This window comes from Leptosomus discolor, chromosome 2, assembly GCF_034619465.1.
Source record: "Leptosomus discolor isolate bLepDis1 chromosome 2, bLepDis1.hap2, whole genome shotgun sequence".
NCBI lineage: Eukaryota > Metazoa > Chordata > Aves > Leptosomiformes > Leptosomidae > Leptosomus > Leptosomus discolor.
The window spans coordinates 87285347-87305067 of record NC_141392.1 but is presented as its reverse complement, the minus strand read 5'-3'; the positions used below and the strand labels follow the sequence as shown (position 1 = coordinate 87305067).

The 19721-nt window shown below is 38.5% G+C and overlaps 1 protein-coding gene across 4 annotated transcripts in view; it reads left to right on the top strand.

The window, feature by feature from the left end:
* The window catches only part of ORC3 (origin recognition complex subunit 3), a 42311-nt gene that overhangs the window by 10793 nt on the left and 11797 nt on the right, over window positions 1-19721 (top strand). For 2 of the 4 annotated variants that reach the window (XM_086482463.1, XM_086482466.1), the window contains 10 exons: window positions 3516-3660; window positions 4952-5056; window positions 5828-5979; window positions 6932-7068; window positions 9178-9337; window positions 10118-10231; window positions 12052-12185; window positions 12675-12738; window positions 16001-16117; window positions 17022-17101. In XM_086482463.1, coding sequence (XP_086338589.1) covers window positions 3516-3660; window positions 4952-5056; window positions 5828-5979; window positions 6932-7068; window positions 9178-9337; window positions 10118-10231; window positions 12052-12185; window positions 12675-12738; window positions 16001-16117; window positions 17022-17101 — 1208 coding nt within the window. Of the gene's footprint in view, window positions 1-3515; window positions 3661-4951; window positions 5057-5827; window positions 5980-6931; window positions 7069-9177; window positions 9338-10117; window positions 10232-12051; window positions 12186-12674; window positions 12739-16000; window positions 16118-17021; window positions 17102-19721 lie in introns of those variants that run through there. The other 2 variants (XM_086482464.1, XM_086482465.1) reach the window with 2 other exon arrangements.

Here is a 19721-nt window from a genome sequence, read left to right as displayed (position 1 = left end):
TCCACACAGCAGCTTTCCGCTTCCGACGGTTTCCTACCACATGACAGGATCCATCCGTAAACAAAGCATAATGCCTTTCATCTTCTGATAACTCATTATATGGTGGTGCTTCTTGGGCACGAGCTGTCTCCTCAGGCAGTGCTCCAAAATCTCTGCCTTCTGGCCAGTCCATGATTTCTTCCAGGATCCCTGGACAGTTGGGTTTTCCCAGTTGAGCTCGTTGGGTGATCAATGCTACCCACTTACTTTGTCTGCTCCACCGCCCATGGGCTGCAGGGGCACAGCCTGCCTCACCATGGTCTTCACCACAGGCCGCAGGGGAATCGCTGCTCCGGCGCCTGGAGCATCTCCTCCCCCTCCTTATTCACTGACCTTGGTGTCTGCAGGACGTTTCTCTCACCTATTCTCACTCCTCTCACTCGCTGCACTTGCTGCTGCCCAACGACTTTTTCACTCTCTTACATACGTTATCACAGAGGCGAAAAACGCTGTCGCTGATTGGCTCGGCCTTGGCCAGCGGCGGGTCCGTCTTAAAGCCGGCTGGCATTGGCTATATCTGACACAGGGGAAACTTCTAGCAACTTCATACAGAAGCCACCCCTGTAACCCCCCCCACTACCAAAACCTTGCCACGCAGACCCGTTACATTCTGTCAGCAGGCCATGTGCTTGTGTTGGGGTTTTCCCAGTTCTCTGGTATCTGAGGTGTTGAAGAGTGAAGAGGATTTGGCCTCCAGGTACTTTGTTGCGGAGCAGTCTTGGCTTTTGTACGTCCATCATAAACTGTGCTGCAATTGTGGCAGCACCATCTGTTGTCTGGTGATGACATCCTTTCAGGCTTCTCACAACATGAAAAGCTGGCAAAAGTACTGCAGGAACTGTCCTTCATTTTTAGGAAGGTGAACTTTGGAGCTTTTTTTGTTTTAGTATTGCAAGGTATCCCAGTTTTGACCCCTGCTGGCAACACTGGCCTTGCAGATGTTCTTAGGATACATCTCGTCAAGGGCTTTCGGAAACATTCCCTTCCTGTAAGGTGAGGAATTCCAGTTGCACTACCAGGATCCAGGTTAGAAACAAAAAGCCCAAGTGCAGGGCTGTAATATGGTCATTTTGGCTTGTGCAATGCTACAGGCTTGGGGAGGAGTGGTTGGAGAGCTGCCCAGCAGAAAAGGACCTGGGGGTGCTGGTCGACAGCCGACTGAACATGAGCCGGCAGTGTGCCCAGGTGGCCAAGAAGGCCAACAGCATCCTGGCCTGTATCAGAAATAGTGTGGCCAGCAGGAGCAGGGAGGGGATAGTGCCCCTGTACTCGGCACTGGTGAGGCCGCACCTCGAATCCCGTGTGCAGTTTTGGGCCCCTCACTGCAAGAAGGACATTGAGGTGCTGGAGCGTGTCCAGAGAAGGGCAAGGAAGCTGGTGAAGGGCCTGGAGAGCAGGTCTGGTGAGGAACGGCTGAGGGAGCTGGGATTGTTTAGTCTGGGGAAGAGGAGGCTGAGGGGAGACCTTATCGTTCTCTACAACTACCTGAGAGCAGGTGGTAGTGAGGTGAGGGTCGGTCTCTTCTCCCAAGTAACAAGCAATAGGACAAGGGGAAACTGCCTCTATTTGTGCCAGAGGAGGTTCAGATTGGATATTCGGAAAAATGTCTTTGCTGAAAGAGTTGTCAAGCATTGGACCAGGCTGCCCAGGGAAGTGGTGGAGTCGCCATCCCTGGAGGTATTTGAAAGACGTGTAGATGTGGTGCTTAGGGACATGGTTTAGCTGTGGGCTTGGCAGTGAGAGGTTAACAGTTACACTTGATGATCTTAAGGATCTTTTCCAACCTAAGTAATTCTATGATGCTAATGTACAGGTAATGTTTTCCAGACCACACAACAGATAATCATGACCAAATCTAGTGCCGTAGCAGGGACTGAACTCGCAGTTCATATGACTGTTCCAGAGTAAGCAGTGTCATGCAAGTAAATGAGTTGGTTACTTGAGATGCAGAGCAGCCTAGTGTACTTTCTGGAACACTACCAAAACACTGCCAGCAGCAAAGTTGTTTTCACAAGAAAAGACAGATGGATTTTTAAAGAAGCAAAGTAAATGTGGTGCTGTGGCAGACTGAAGTCAGTCTTCACAAGTGTGTATTAGAAGAAATAATACATACTGTAATGATGCCAAGTAATGACTTAGGTTCTTGGTAGGACAGCTTAGTGAAACATCTACAGTAACAATCAGAAGAAGTTCAAGGTCATATGGATTCTGAAGCAGAAGCTCGGAGGATTGTTACGGGATGTACGCTAATACAGCAGCTGCTACGATGCTGTTATAAAGCTGATGGCATAAACTCTTCTTTTTAAAATGCCATGTTACAGTTTTTTCTGAGTTTACATAGAATTTATCAAGTGGGAGCTCAGAGGTGCACAATCAACATCAGAAAGGCCAGAAGAATATTTTTAATAAAGTAGAGGGTGAAAAGAGTAAGCTTACTTTGTGTACAGTTTGATCAATTGTTCAAGACAGCAACAGGAACTCTTCTGTATAATGGAAATGAAGCTCAGGTTTTTGAGGAGGCATCATGTGCAGTCTCCTGGAGATGTGACCTTAACGCCTTTGATAGCTGCCTCATCAGTGCTGCTAGAGACAGTCTTTGCCACTTTGTTTAAAATCAAGTTCACTGCTGTGTGTGTCACTTCTTGTCGGGGGTAGAGTTTTTAATCTTGTTTCTAGCATCTGTGTTCTAGAGTATATATTAATATCCTGAACTTCTGAGTACCGGGTTTTTTGTCTGTTCTCGCAGAAAGCATATCTTCGATTAGAGACAGATTTTCAAAGGTGTGTGCTTAGTAAAAAAAAAAAAAAAAAAAAGCTACCACTATATAACTGCCTTTAAAAGTGTTCTCTCCCCCTGTTTTCTCTCACCTTTCCATATATTCCTGCATGTACGTATTCTTGTATGAAAATCATCCAGAAGGGCAAAAGACAGTGCAGCAAAGGTGGCAGTCACGTGGTTTAGTATTGTTTCCTGTGAAACATACTTAACACTTTCCTTTATTTTTTTTTTTTCATCCTGAATTAAATTTGGAGGAGCTAAATGTTTATGCTAATGTAGATCTCTCAGGAAAATGTTTACAAGTGTTTTGTAAGCCAAGTGGGAATAATAGGAATTTTTGTGAACATTCTTCCAGAAACTAATTGTATTATTTTATTCCTTCTATGTTGCTTACACTTTGTCAGTATGTTTTTTGTTTTCTCCTTCTTTAAAGCCTGTGATGTGACAACGTGGTTGAGCTCATTTGCTTTCCAAGTTATTGTTGAGGCATTTGACCAGAATTTCCAAGGTGGGAAATGTCTGTGTTTGCCACGCAGCGGTTAAATTAGCGTGTTTATAGTTCACAGGAAAACTTAGTGTTACTTAAAATTTTACCCTGGAGTTTTAAGGATTAAAAATTAATGCAGGAAAGGGGTGGGAAAAGGAAGATAGTCTGTTTCCACAATTTTTATAAAGATTTTTCTATGTTTGTTTACAGCAAATACAAGAAGACTTGAATAAGCAGTTACTTGATAACCTAGTAAGTTTTTTGAGGCGGTCTCATTCTGAGTTCCAAGAGAAGACAACAGAATGGACTTGTCGGATGAAGTCCAGAGAAATCCCTACTGCAGCTCTTGTCTTAGGTAATTTTTTGAAGATATATTTTGTTATGTACATCTGCTTAAAACTAACATTGAGATCAAAGAAAAATACATTGCTGACTTCCAGTGATTATTGTGAGCAATATCAGCTTCAGAAATGTTAACAGAAGAGATGGGGCTGGGAGAAGGAGGCAGGATAAGACCTCCTTCCTCTTTCTCTGTATGCATAATAGTCCAGTAAGTTAACACCTTCCTTAAAGGTCTGTCTTGGGCAGCTGGTAGTGAGTTGTTGTTTTTTTTCCTGAGGCGTTGGAGATGCTTTGGATCCGTCCCTGCTTCTGCCACCAACATGCTTGGTGGTTTCTGTGACTAACTGTGGAACTACACAGCTTCTGTATTTCTGATATACGTTCTTGCAGTGCATCTTTATGTATAGGAAACTGGTGTCGTCATCTTGGAGAAGGAGCAGAGGGTGAAGAAAATAGCTAAAGATCTTATTACTGAAGTTAGCGAAGTTCTGAATTTTTTTTTTTCCTTTCTTTTTTTTTCACCCTCCTTTCTTCAAAGGGTTGTCACTGTAATCCTAAACCTGTTTCAAGGCAACCTAATTGCATTTTCAGTGGATCATTTTAGGGAATCTAAATCAGGCCTGTGCTTCAAATTTACCATGTGAGCACTAACAAAGCCTGGAAGGTAGTCTACTTTTGTAGGTAGTAGACGGTGAGAAGTTCCTGCTCTGAATATTTCTGTGGAAGCAGCTGTGAATTGCCTTCTACAGGGGCATGTTCTTTTTTTTTTGGTTGACTAAGGACGCTAACAAAGGCAGGAAATATTGAGTAGTTCATAGTAAATTGAGAGTGTAGTTCATACTAACTCATAGTAATTTTCCTCCTTACATAACCCATGTGAGGCCTCAGGTGTATGTATGCACTGCTCTTCTACAGAAGGTGAATTTCATCTTCCGATTTGCAGGCCTTAGATTACTCTGGATGGCTTCTTAGAGTATGAGTAGCAGGGAAGGTAGAAAACCAATCCTACTCCTTGCAGATTTGCACTCTTGAGAAATCTATCTTTAAAAAAACCAAAACCAAACTGAACTAATGAAGGGATCTTTGGAGTGTTTCGCTGTTCTTTTTAATCAGCCAGTATAAACATGTATGTCTAATCTTGTTCTAGTTTTTAATCTTCCCTCATAGATGATGCAATGCTTTTCATTCCTTTTTTGAATGTTTGAGGAATCTTCTGGTTTTTGTTTGCTGTTCAGTTTATTATTCAGTCATTGTGATCACAAACCACAGGAAAAATGCCTTTAAAAATTTGCCCTTTTTTCTAGGTGTAAATGTTACAGATCATGACTTGACTCTTAAAAGTGTCTCAGAAGTCCTTCAGAATAACGTCACTCCTCATGTAGCCTTCCTGGAAGCCAAAGATTGCCCAGGTGAGTACTGCAATAGCTTTGCTGCTTCTTCTGAATAAGCTGTCAAGTAACTAGATATTGTAGCTTTTACCCCTGAATGAAAAAATAATGAGATGGAGGGATCTTGAAGACTTTCCAAAGATTTGGTCAATCCCATGTTAACATAGCAGTAATGCCTACAGTATTTTAAGAGGTATTCAGTTCTGTTTGAAACAATGAAGACTGAAATACTACTTAGTTGTAGCATAAATGTCAGGAGCGTGCTGCCTAGTGTATTGTATGTGGGTATGTATGTAGGTTGGCTTTCTTCTCACTTACTTTGACAGCGTATGTACGCATTCCACTTTTCAAATGCTTACAATCACGTTATTACAGAGAGGGAATGGGTAGAATAAAATTTTGTCCCACTCTTCTTGCTTCTCTTTTATTTTTTTAAGTAAATAGAATAAAATCACTTACGTCAGCATCCCCAGATCTATGGATTGGCTGCCTTACTTATTTTTAGGTCACTAATAGCATGTGGCTGGAAAGGTGCAGGGCCAGCATCATAACCTGAACTGTTGCTAGCTAGGTAAATTAATGGGATAATTTTTATTGCATTAACAACATGCATATCATGAATACTTTCAAGCTTTCTCAAACACGGGATGTGCATTCTGGAGAGAGAAGAATAGGTAGAAAAGTGAAAAATAGTAAGCGATAACTTGGGGTAATTTTTTTAGAGTATAAGTTGGAGAAGTGTTACCAAATAACCAAATGTCTTTACTCTGTGTCTAAAAATGTTTTGTGAAGGCATAAAAAATCTGGTGCGGAAGCTGATGGGGCAGCTGATGAGCTGCTGTATGGATGTGGACTCACAGGAAGAGGACTATGTGCAGGTTTCCCAGAATAGAATACGTTGTTCAATGACTTCTCTTATCAAGTGGTATGAGAGTGTAACAAAGGTATGATTTTTTTAAATTTTTTTTGGGGGGGGTATCACCAGTTTATAAAAATGCCTGACCTTTAGATGTTTTTAAAAAACAAATTGAATAATTGAAGTTCCTGTGCTGTACTGAAAAAATGCCGAAGGTTAGCTTTTCATTTAACACTAACAAGTAACTGAGATTGAGGTGATTTAATATAAATCTGTAACATATATAACAAATGTGTAGTTAGTTGCTGATGAGGTAGGAGTGTCAGAAGTCTGAAAAACAAGCAAAAAGTACTATTTTATCATACGATTAATTGGGAACTAGAAGCTTAAAATGCAGCATCAACTTCCTGCCAGATGCTTTTCTTCCAGGACTGCTGAGATGTTTTGTTTATTAAAAAAAACTTTAAGAAAGAACAGCCATCCAGGGGAAAGGCACTGTATTAGTGCTAGTGTGCCATCATGTCATCTGCAGCCCACACTACCTTGACAAACAGTGAGAAAATAACTTTCAAAATGTTTTTGTATCTTTATATTTAATAAAGTTAATGAAGTTTTAAGTTTTCTTTCTGTCATGAATAAAATTTAGAACTGATTTTATGATGACTCCATCAGAGCAGTGTGTTAAACAAAAGTTTAATGAGTCCGTGCTCTTTAATACCGGGTAAAGATATAGGAAATGAGCAACATCCGTGTACACAACTCAAATCATCTCCCTCAGTCCCAATGGAATTTCACCAGTTCTGTCCCACAGCTCTATTCTTGTCTTTGTTGGAATCTGGGGTTTTAAAGCTCGTTTATTATTGTACTTCATGCTGTGCCAAACAGAAGGAAGAAAAATTGCAATTTTAGATGCTAATAATAAATAAACTGTAGCAAAAAGTCAGTCATGTCACTTTGGAGCATTATAATATCATAGATGTGATACAATCTTTTTATTTTACTGTCTTCTGTTTATTAATACATAACAAATGGCTTTAAAGAAAACAGTTTCTGAAACTCCAAGCAAAAAAAGAACCTCCGCTTCTAGACATTGGCAATCTCCTCCAGTTGTAGTTATATTTAAAGACATGGAAAGTTTCACCACAAAAGTACTTCAGGACTTCGTAGTCATCAGCAGGTAACATAACATGAAGTTTAGTTCTTCCACTCCTTTACCCATTTTTCTATTTGCAGCCTGTTTTGAAGTGTAACAATGAGGCCAGTGGAGAATTGGAATAAAATATTGATGCTGCTTCTTGGCAGCGGTAATCGAGCAAAAACCTATTTGCTAGGTGTTGGGGATAAATTATCCTAAAGCTAACGGGGCTCTGAACGAGAGTGCCCAAGGGCTGGGTTGGAATATGGGGTGGCTGATTTAATTCTTTATGTGAGTGGATTAATTGGTACTAGTTGTTACAGAATTTGCAATTGTGAAACTAATTTTTTAAGATACCTAGATCTTTCTTCTGTAGGCTTTTAAAGTTGTTTTCAGATTGTATTTTATGTTCGGCTACTGATGTAATGCTGCTTAAAGGTCACTAGCGTACTAATAGGGGTATATAAAACTTACCCAGAGAATTTCTCAGTGTTGGCCAGGATCTGTAGCGAGTAGCTGACTTCTTCAGGTGCTCCTGTGCTCTGTTCCTTCCTTAACCTGTCTGTCTTAGTACCATCTCATGCATTCTAATCCAAACCCCATTCTGTTCTCCAAAAAGAGCATTTTGCACTTAGTCCCCAGGTTGAAGCTACTGTTACAGCGAAATTGGGGCTGCAGTTGTACAATTCATTCATGTGCAGCGTGCTTACCTGACATTACCTCTAAACAAGACTAGGCAATTTCATGTGCTGGGAGACTCACAATAAAAATATTTTTCTACTTCGGATCTGGCAGACGGGTTCTCTGGGGAACATTTCAAGAAGTAAAATCAGAAATGCACAATTATCTGGAAATAATTAGGTTGTAAGGCAGGGGAAAATGAGGTTTTAATTGTTCCTTAAGTGTTGTGTTTTATCTTGCTTTTTATGTCAAGGGTAAGTACCTAATTATGAGCATATGGAAAGTAGATGAAGTGCAGTTCAAGTCTGTCAGACTACTATTTGCAAAGATGCTTTTTTTAATAGACTGTGGGTCTCTTCATGAAAAAAGGTTTAGAGGATTCAAATGATGTTGTAACTAAAGATTGTCTTGATTAAAGTAAAGTAGAAGATGGGTAAAATAGAAGCTTGGCAGAGTTGCATAATACTTTGAAGAAGACCTTTGGGTTACTTTTAGAGATGGGGCTTATTCTCTCCAGTCTTAAACATGTTTGATCATAAGGGCGAAGGGGGTAAATGTGAGAGGTTCTTCTGATTTGTTAATCACAAAATTCAATCTCTCTCCATTATTTTAAGTTATTAGCGGTGGACAGTATATATCGAGTTTATGGTTTTATGTTTAAGTCTCTAGCAATGATTTTGAGGAGTTAGAGAAATGGAATAATTGTGGGATAACAATTAAAACACCAAGGTCAAAAAGTTGATGTGGTAACAGAGGAAAGGAATAAATTGTCAGTTTTAACCTAGAAGATACTTGAGATACAAATTCTGCTGTCTGCTTGAAACTAATAAAGAAATGGGAAATAGTGATGTAATAATACTGAAAACACTATTTTTTATATGTGTTCACAAGGAATACAGCATTCGGTCATGGTTATTGGTTCTTAAAGCATATACTAAAAACTTATCTGAAGAGGAAGACTGAATCTGGAGAAGCTGGAATTCTTTTTTTTGAGTATAATGGGACACAGGGTGTTAGAGGGGTTTCATATTATTGTAAGTTTATTAAATGGTGTAAAATTTGTAAATTTTCTTGAGACTGTTAGATGTTTAATGTCTTCTTATTTTTTCTCTTTGAAAAAAAAAAAATCATATTATAAGATTCAGTTCTCTGAATATAACTTTTTGGGAAGATAGGACCAGTACAAAACTCCTAAGTGAAAAGATGCTTTCTATGCCACTTTCTGAAATTTGAAACCTAAAATCTAGTTTAATTTGCTTTTCTACTTTAGGGCTTTAAATAGCTTCCTTTCTTTTTCATTTTACTCCAAATCAAAACTTTTGGTTCACTGGCATCAAATCTTTTAATTTACCCCTTTTCTCTGTTTAATAAAGCTCAGTGCTGTAGTAGGAACATAATGCATTTGTTTCATGATTTTCTGTAGTGTAACTATCATGTTTTTTTTTTTTTCTCCCTTCTGCCGTGATCTAGCCAGCATATCCATGAGTTACCTCTAGTACTGATTTTTGGAATCGCTACATCTCCAATGATTATCCACAGCTTACTTCCTCACTCTGTTTCCTCTCTGCTGTGCATAGAGCTTTTCCAGTCCCTTTCCTGTAAGGACCACCTGTCTACTATAATTGACAAGGTAATTCTCTTTCTAAACAGGAGGAGTGTGTGTGTTTTCAAGTACAGTGTACATGTGTGGCCTTCAAAAGTAGGTTTGTCTGAAGCTGTTGAAATGGAATCTGTTCCAGAGAGCTGTGGATTTGGGGTGTTTCTACTTGTAGCTGCAGAGTAGCTTAATACTGAGAGCTTCCTTCTCACATTGAGACACACTCACACCCTTGACATCATCTTTCATTTGCATTGACATCTGTGCGTACATACTTGGGCAATTACGCTTTGACATTCCCACCTCTTCATTAAAGTAGTGCTTTGATTTGAGTTTTACTTTGTTTCAGAAAAAGTTGTCTTTAAACATAGAAAAACACAATTCCGTCTGAATTTTGCTGCCTGCCAAAATTAGCAGAGTTATCCAGATGTTCAAGGTATACCACTTTGTGCAGGATTTCCAAAACCGCTGTTACAGATGTTGAACATAGTGCTATCCTTGGTTTTTACAGCAATCTCTGTTCTGTTTGTAATTTTAAAAATAAATGCAAAAATAGCGTTAAGCAAAACTAGTTTCAGACGTTGCATATTAGTAAAAGGAACTTAGAAAAATGTGGTGAAATAAACTGAAAATCAGTCTGAATGGATATTTTAGTAGAAATACTGTTTTTAGAAGTTGGCAGTGTGTTTAGTATCTCATTTAGTTGAATGCTAACACGTACTGAGTTGTATCAAATTGTGTATGTAAGTTTTGCTGAGTTGAATTCAGGAAAGAATTTCTGCTATGGCTACTTTTCCTTTTTGTTTCCCTTAGCTGCTCCTGACATCCCAGTTTCCCTTTAAACTGGGTGGGAAAGTTCTGCAGGTTCTCATCAACATGTTCTTGTACCATGATTTTTCTGTCCAGAATTTTATCAAAGGATTACAGGTAGGCAGTTCTAACCAGAACTCAAATTATGGTTGTGAAAATAAAGGGTAATTACTAGGCACTGAAAGATTTCTTAGCTTCCAATCTTGCTGTCGCTGAATTGGATGAAAAAATGTCCTTTGAAAACAGTTTGGATCTGTGAACAGGGGGGCGTTTTAAAGTTAAAACGTTAACTGCTAAGGTTTTAAGGGAAAACTTGTAGGACAGGTATGAAGAAGCATGTAAAACCTTACTCTGCCACAAAAAAAACCCCATATTTAAAAGTTAGATTTAAAAGGGTAACCTGCCTTAGTGGGTAGAAAGATCTATATTTTGCTATAGATTAACTTGTAGCTTCTAACACCCCTAACAGAACTCTCCAGCTCTGATGGTCTGTACCAGGTCTTTGTACTCTGGTTTGTCATGGTGTGAGTAGGCTACAGCAGTGTCTCTTCCCTGCTTGAACGCTCCTGACACAGTTTCTGAACTCACACTTCTTACCTTTTCAGGGAAATAGGAGCTGTAGGGTTACTTACTTTGTGTGTCAGAGTAGGTGGTGCTTGTGCTCCAAGCAGCTGCGCAACAATGGGAATTAGATTTACCCTCCCAGGATATGAAGTGGAAGACTTCAAGGTTTAGTCTATACAGATCACGATATTTATGTTTTTATTGCCTTATATAGAGCTTCATATCTAGATGTATTTTCTGTGTCTGAGTCTCCTTGTAGCTTTTGTGGATTGCGGACGAGAGTTCTCCAAAGAATTTGTAGTCCCTGTAACCTGTTTTAATGCAGGACTGTGAAATTGTTTCTTTCTTGCCTGGTTCCATGCATAAAACATGCCCTTTTAGTGTCATACACCTTTAGAGCATCTCAGATTCTTTGATGTCTGAGATTCAATGATTACATGTGATCAGGAGAAATATCCTGGCTGAGGTACCTCTTCCTGCAGACAGACCTGTGCAGCCTTTCATAGGTTCCAACTCCTCAGGTTTGAAAGAGTTACCAGGATTTAATGATTCCCCACTGGCCTGAAACAAAAATACAAGTCCTAGCCCTGACAGCATATGGCTGTGTCCTTGTGTGTTAAAAGTATTCAAGGATGAAGCCATTTCAGATCAGATTTCCCAAGTCATAGATATGAGGGACCACCATCATCTCATTGTGTCTAGGAGCTATGTTAACTCTTCTGCCAGGAAGGATCTTTCCTCTTTTGACAGTTTTTATGTTTTAAAAGTTTTTAGTGAGGTAGTCTGTCTGATTGGGGTTTTTGTTCTGTTTTTAAGAATAGATGAGATGAGTATATGCTATGATTGTGCAAAGCCCTGATGCTATAAACAGTGCAGCTGAAATCAGTAATAAAGTGCATTTGTATATATGCATAGTAAGAGCTTAGCAGTGTATTTTTGTGTACATGAAACAGAAATTGAAATTAGGACATGTGATAAGTTTGCTTGTGTACAGTAGTTGCTTTTCATATCCTTAAATATACTCTTTGTGAGTATTGGAGCTGAATATGTAACCTAAAGAACCTAATTCACATAAGTGAATAGAAGGTATTTGACAAGCTATAGTTACCATTATGTAAGAGTGGGGAAAGAAGAACTGGAAATGAACAGTGCATACAGCAAAAAAAGGTAATTATATGACTGTATTTAAAACTGAATGATCAGTCTCCTGTAGCGACTTACAGAATATTTATGAACTGTAGTGAATTTTTTTTAAAGGAATACCATTACTACCATTGTAGTATATGCACTCTACTAATAACAAAGCATTAAAAGGTAGATATAGCAGGGAGCATGAATTTCATTAACATCACTGTTCTTGCTTTGTTTTTCAGCTCTGTGTTGTGGAGCACTTCTATGTCCAGCCTCTTAGTGTACTGTGTTGCCAACAGGTAGACCTTAAGAAGAGAGTAAATTCTTTATCACATGAGCAGTGTGAAAACGTTCGAAGGCTGCCCTCTTTTAGAAGGTAAAAGGGGAAATAAATTTTTGGGTGTAAATTTAGTCAGCTTTAAAAAAAGATAAAAGTAATCTGTAAATGTAACTCTGTGAAAACCATACATCACTTGTGTGTATGTTGCTGTATCAAAGGTAAATCAGTCAAGAGGAGGACAGTTCTAAATAATTTCAGGAAGCCTTAATCTTCTGGTCTAGAGAGTACAGCTTCTGTGATGTGTAATCACCTGAACTTTTTTTTTCCTCTTAATACAAAAACATGCTATTGTGACAAATAACCATGAATCACTTGTGAACTTGTTAAACTGACTTGGAGCATAATCTCTAGGGTTTTGGAGTAGCCTTTTTCAACTTGCTGAATGTTTTGGATTTGATTGTTCCTTTTTGAATCTTTCCAAATAAAGCCTTATAGCAACATAAACTTTTTGAATTTTTTAACCCTATAATCTTTAATCATACTTTCCATTGTAATTTTCATGTTCTTGTTTTTTCTTGCCATCAGGTATGTGGAAAGGCAAGTATCAGAGAAACAGATTGCACTGCTGACAGCAGACACCTTCTTAAAGGTAAAATTTTAAGAAGGTCTTTGGAGAGCAAAACCAGCTTTCCCAATATATTAGTTTGTGGAGCATAATAAAAATACAAGACTAAGATGTGTAGTTTTATATGAGGTCTTTCATACAGTACCTACTGCGCTTCATGTCCAGTTCTGGAGAATTAGGATCGGCAGGTGAAAATTCTGAATCTCTAGGGTTGCCAGGTACAGCTTTATACAAAGCTGCACAACTTTTCTTACATCAACTTTTAGTTATGTCTGGACATATAACTGCTTAAAAAGAAGGTTACAAGGTTTATTTATGGCCTGGTCTTTTTAATGCTTACTCAGACCGACTTTCTCAGAAAAGTCAGTGAAGTGTTTGAAGAATGAATAAGTAATCTTGGGGGTTATTTCCTAAGCTCTTAATCCTCCATACCCTCTGTGTAGTTTCTGATTGAACTCAGTAGGGCAGTCTGGGTCCCGAGGCACACATTCACACTAGATGTCATACAGGATTAAAACTTTAATTTATGTTACATGTTTACCTGAATGTTTGTCAAATGATTAAATTCCGGCTACTGCTAACTGTGAGCCGTTCAGGAATTCACCAGCAAAGATCTGTTGGTTATTTTCACCAGTTGAACCACTCCCAGTAGAAGCATTGCTCAGGGTAAAGGGTTTCTCCTAGCTCTTTGTCTCAAGTATAGCTAACCTGTCAGGCAAATGGTACTACTAGAGATAAAGCAATTTATCCTAGCAGAGCTTCCTGGTCTGTAAGGACTTTTGAAGTGTGAAGAGCAATGGTAATGGCTGGAAGAGAGGTTGATAGCAGGCAAGTTTGCAAGTGCATTGCAATTATAGCAGTCAAGGCCAGACGTGATTTACACATTATTTAATGATTCCATAGTCTTCAGTGGCAAAAACAGCTTAAGCTACTGCTATTCATTCACACCTCAGCAGATGTACCAGCACAACTGCTTGAGTGGCTCTACGAGGAATGTAATCAGAGAAACAATCCAATTAGAGTAGCCTGACCAGAAAAAAAAAAAAAAAAAAAAAGACAAGACATGGGGATCTTTTTGCTGGGTTGTTTCTGCAGAATGATTTCCCCAATGCAGTTCACTCTGCAGGTGCATAAATGCTTCTGTGGGAACAACAGGAGAAGAGAAGGAGTGCGGATGAGCAGCTGAAACTCTATTTCTTTGTTTAAAGACTATGTAATGGGCTGCTACTTTGAAAGTTGAATACTCATCAGCTTAAACTTCACATGTTTTAAACTTTATGTGTTTAATAATATACCCCCTGTTTCATAAGCTTCACCCTATAAGTTTGGGAAGAAAGCCGCAATACTTGTGCTTATGTGCATATGATGCTTCTAACACATTTTAATTGAAGACACTTGTTCTAATCTCTACAGTAGGGGTAGGACTATTATTGCATTGCCAGGCTGACAGTATAGTCTGCTTGAGGAGAAAAGGTCCTACTGTTGCATTAATGAGGTGCCGTTTATCCTGTATGTCCTACTAATCTACAATATCACTCCGAACTTTGGAAACACTTTCGAAGTCACTCTGGTACTACTTCATATAAATTTACTGTTCATGTTCAAGACCAGGTAAACTTGCTGTTCAAGCTGAGCACCTAGTACCCTTTGTCAGCTGCAATTTATGTTCCATGTTGTTACCACTTTTCTAATAACTATGGGAAGAGTTCCACCAATTTAGAATAATCAGTTTTAAAAGCAATTTTACATTGTAATTACTTATAACTCTGTCTGAAAGTTTTCATGGCAAATTTCATTTGAAATTATGTAAATGTGGCAGTCTATATTTATGGAAATAACATTGCATATCTTCTAATAATGTTTTCAAACTTCTAAACCAGAATATGCCTTTTCACTTCGTTATTGGGCAAAATACATAGTCCTACTGCATTGCTATTCATGTATATGAGCTACATCAGTCTTGAGCTGGGAAACAAGACAAGGGACATACAGATGCTATAATGCTCTGAGTTTGGGGAAATAAGATTGATGTGGCAGCATTAAAGAGAACTTGTTTTCTTCACTCAGCTTTTTTTTTTGTGGTGGGGATAATTTTCTTTTAATGATCCTGCTTGCAATTTAAATACAAACTTGTGAGTGTCTACCCTAAGGTCCTGGGAAGTTGTTTAAACAATTGTTCTATCAGTGACCCTTAAATTTTAATAGATAAAAAGTCTATGGGGAGAAGTATCTTTAATGTTTTTAGTAATCTCAAACTTTAACATCAGAAAGCTCTCTGCAGCACTGTCTTTGTTACTTTCAGTCTCTGCAGTATGGTACTTAATCTTTCCGTGTGTCAGTACTTCCTTATATTGCCTGCAGATAAGGTTTTGCTTTTTTTTTTAAATCTTTGATACCCTTTGTTTCAGCTTAGAGAACTTCAGTGGCTTGTTTTATTTTTCTCTTTCCATTTGGAATAGTTTGCTCAGAGTTGAGCCAAATGGCAATAAAATGGGGTAGAGAATCCTGTGGCTTTTTCCTCTATCTTTGGCCGAAGACCAGTGAGAGAAGATCTTCTGATTCACAAACTTAAATGTAATGCCTCCAAAGTACTTTAATACAGCTACCGGAAATTTTGGGTGCAGTTTTCCAGAAGTGTTACATATGCTTTCATAGGAGGCCAGTGATAATGAGATGCCATCCAGTAAATTCAGTAGCAGCAGTTAATAATTTCTTTTTCCTAATACATGATTTTTTTTTCCTTGCAGTTCTCAATCTGTGAATAAATAGAAGTCAAATTAAGAGCACATAGGATCAGCAACTGTTCATTTCTTTATTTTCTGTGAACTGGTCTTTTAGCATATACCTAACTAATAAAAACAGCAGCCACCCATAATACTAGAAATACATTTTTAAATGTGTTTGTAATATAAAAATACAAATAATAAGGATTTGAGTAAAGGGCTGTGTAATATCTCATTGCCTATTAAAGGTATAGTGTATAGGCTCATTTTTGCAAGATGACATGCCAAATTTAAAAGCTAAATATAGTTGAAAAAGGTAATAATGCTAATCAATAACAAATCTCTAGTGAGGTGGAGGAAGAACATGACGCTAACAATATGCAACATGATTGCAGTGAACTGTTGAAATACAGCTTTTTGCATAGTGTTCTTAATTTAATACTGGTGACTTAAATCATAGCATGCCACAATGTCAAAACTTGAGAGTCATTTTAGGTACTTTATGAGAGTTTTAAATAAATGGATGACATAATTCTTACAAAACAATTACTCTGTCACTGTAGGAAACGGTACAGGAGTTGCTGGAAGACTTGTGTGTTTACCATGAAAATTATGTTACAGTTCTAAAATGTCTTCATGTTTTCACATCTTTTCTTCCGAAGTATCCGTTGGGCAAGCAGGTGATGTACTGTTATTCCATTTTAGTGAAACATGGCGGGTTTTGTTTCAAAGTATGACATCTGAATAAGTATTTATTCTTTCTCTTTGTTTATTATTCTGCTGCTTTGCCCTCTGCTTCTTAAAATGGAGACAGATGCTTTCTTGCTATGGGCAGAGGGCAACAGCATGTGGTTTCTTAAGTGACATGAGTGATACCTTGTCCATCAACAGGAAGGAGTTTCCAGGAGGCAGATGCACAGATCAGGAAAAGAATCCACCATTGACTTTCCCACATCTGGGATTATCTGTATGCACTGCATACAATGTATGCTCTTCTACCACCTATTAGCTTGCTAGTCAAATTCAGATGAAGAGACTGAGTTTTAGCAACCTTCTGTACAGAATAAAATGATAGCAAGGGAACAGTGATAATTGCTCTTAATAGCCATATTGCTCTAATGTAATTAAATCTACCTTCTCACACTAAGCAATTTCTTCTTCCGCTGGAAAGGCAGTATGTTTTGTGCATGTGCATTTGTCTGTTGGTTCTCAATGTATTCCACACTGTTAGCAGAATCTGTCCCTAACTACAAAATCAGCATGAACAGTCCCAGTATTTGAGAATAAAAACGTGTTTTAGCTGGAGCATTTGATTGGAGTTCCTCCCTGTTCTCTGCAGTTATCTTCATCTGAATGTTAGTTGTTTGAAACCTAGTGCACAGCAACACATAGACTCCAGCAACACTAGAAGCTTAGTTCTGTAGGGTACTAAAGGCTTTCATTTCTTTTGCAATCATTCTGCATCTCTGGAAAACGAGCTCCAAAGGAGTTACATTTCATATTACTTCAAAAAGCTTGTTGTAAGGGTTCCGCGTTACTTTGTTTGTAAAACACTTTATCCTTTCTTCACCTTCTACATAACAGATCAGGGAGCTGCACTGTGCATGTTTGGAAAACCGAGTGTGGGAGACAGAGGAGTATGAGTCATCTCTTCATCTAGCAAGGTGATTTTTTTTAATTTTTTTTTTCCATTTTGTTTTATTACCATTGTATACATGGAGAATATCAGTCATCGGTTATTCTGGAACTTAAAGCTGAGGATATTACCTGTTCGCAGCTAGTTGTAGGGTTGTTTGCAAGTACAATTGCTGCTGTCTTCATTTTTGTCTTTCTACCATTTTCCATGAAACTCAGCCAGGTTCTAATATCTCTTAAGCCCTGAGTAGTTATGCTGAAACCACTGAGATTACTGTGTGTGAATGAGAACATCAGTTGAGTTTTTTCTTTTAAAGTATGATTGTGTTTAGATATTATCAACCAAATTATTAGTTTTAGTTGGCCTAAATTTTAATCTGTTGTGAAAATTAGAATCTGTTCCAAATGAATAGCTGAGGCCTTTCTTATTGTTTTGTTTACTACCTTCCCCACTGCCTGCTTTGTCTAACAGTTTGTACAAGGACTTGAGTGAGGTTTTTGTGTTATTGTGAACTTAGGACTTTAGGAGAGCCTACACTTGTTTTGTCTGTGTTTAAAATGGAAGCCAATTTTCTTACTAGAAAACCCTTTAGTTGCAATGCTGCAGCTGCACACTTTTAAATGTGCTTTATCATGGCAAGTGGCTATTTCCTGATAGCTGCATTCATTCAAATAATACATTGGTTCTGTCACACAAGGAGCTGTTGCAACACCGTTACCGTAACTGCCTCTTTGAGAACCTCTGAGCTTGTGAGGTTTGGTGTGTCTGACAATAAAGTTGCATAGAAAAACCGTGGCAGTGGTGTGTGGAGGATAACTTCCTGGGCTGGTACGCACAAGGAAGCATAGTCTTCAGAATATACTTCTGCCATGCTGAGTGGTTCTTCTGCATCGCCACTGTGCTAATGTTCTTTACCTTCATCCCTTTGAAAGGATTACATGCTTGATTTGGCATTTCTACAGTCTTTCCTTCTTAATCTTCTGATCCTGAATCTTGACAGCATTCAATCACCTATGAACTCTTGCCCACAAATCGTTGTCATTTTGCTTTTCTGTACTGTCTGGTCTGTAATCTCTGATAACTCTTGGCCATTTTTTCCTCTTCTTTTTCTCCTTATGTTTAATTTGCTTTCTTCCACTCTGAATTCATCTGCCTCTTCTCCTATCTCAAAGTTGAGCTGCCATCGGATTCTGGCTTGCTACCCTTTTATTCTTATCTGTTCATCTCCCTCCTGTTTTTCCTCTGGTCCTGGCTCCCGCTGTGGGAGCTTCTGATAGAAATACAGTGATCATGGTCATTCCTTTCATAGATGTGTATATATAGAGAGAGAGATATAATTTTTTTTTTCAATGCAGGAATTCTGTTATTTTTCTAACAAAACTTCAACACAATTCCTTCAAATACTTGGGATTCTAGCTGTGATGTAACTCTTGTCCATTTTACACATACTTCCTCGTCTCTGCTTTTCTGCATGGAATCTTGCTGCTATCTTTTAGAAGAAAATGATAAAATTTGATCTTTCCCCTTCTACTCCAATCTTCTTTTTTTCCTCTTTGCTCAGGTATGAAAGTTATTCACTGTTCCTTACTATCTCTGCCTTCCCAGGGGCCACATCGCCTCTTGCTATCCTTATGTTCACCTTTTCCCATCTCTTATTCTTCTTTTCAGTGTTTTTCTAGAGTCCATCTTTTGTGCCTTGTATTTAGAAAGTAAAAAATAGAGAAGCTTTTGTTCAGCTTGTTTCTCAATTCTTAACAGTCTCTCTTTTGCCCTTCATGAATGCGAGGTTTTCAGTTGTTGCATTGGGTTCCTTTGGTTGGTTGTTTCTCTGCTTCAGCCTTTCCTTGGACTGGCTTTTATCCCATTGTTTGTAATCCTATTGTCATCGTAAATAAGTTTTTTTTCTAGAACTTGCAGCTTCTTTTTGAATAGTATTACTAAAATGAATTTGTTCTTTCCCATTCACAGATCTCGAAATCTGGTTATCCTCTTTCCATCTTAGGTGTTTTAATTATTGCAGTGTTTTGTCTGGCCTGGAAGAAGGCTATCTTGTTTACCCATTGTATTCTGCAAGACAGTTTCAAAATGTTTTCTAGCCTTTTGTGTGGTCAAGGTCACCCTTTCTGTTGTTAACTCCTGATGCTTTTCTGTACAAAATAAGTGTATCTGAAGGCAACACCTGACTTGCAAAAATCCATAACCCTGAATCAGATGAACCGAAGTTTCAAATTCTAGCCTTTACAAGCATTTAGCATCAACTACCGGTTAGATACTAGAGCTCAAATTGCAATTGCCCCTCCAGACATCCATAAAGCTTCTGCAGCCTCTACTCAATTCTTCTTTAAATCTCTTAGTCAATATTTAGGTAGCTGATATGGAGGCCCACTCCCTGACACACTGATCACCATCATTCCATTCTTTTGTCATGCTCCCTGTTTTGTGTAGCTGTGGTTGTTGTGCTTTCTAAAATCCTTAAACTATTAGCACCTTTGTTTTATCATTTTGTATTAGCACCTTTGTTTTGTATAAGACAAAGCAAAACCAAAGAATAGGCTGGGAAGGGCTGCTAGTAACAGGGGCTATTAGAAATGTGTGATTGCTCAGAACAGAGTGCTTAGCAATGGGAACCCCTTGCACTGCATGAAAAG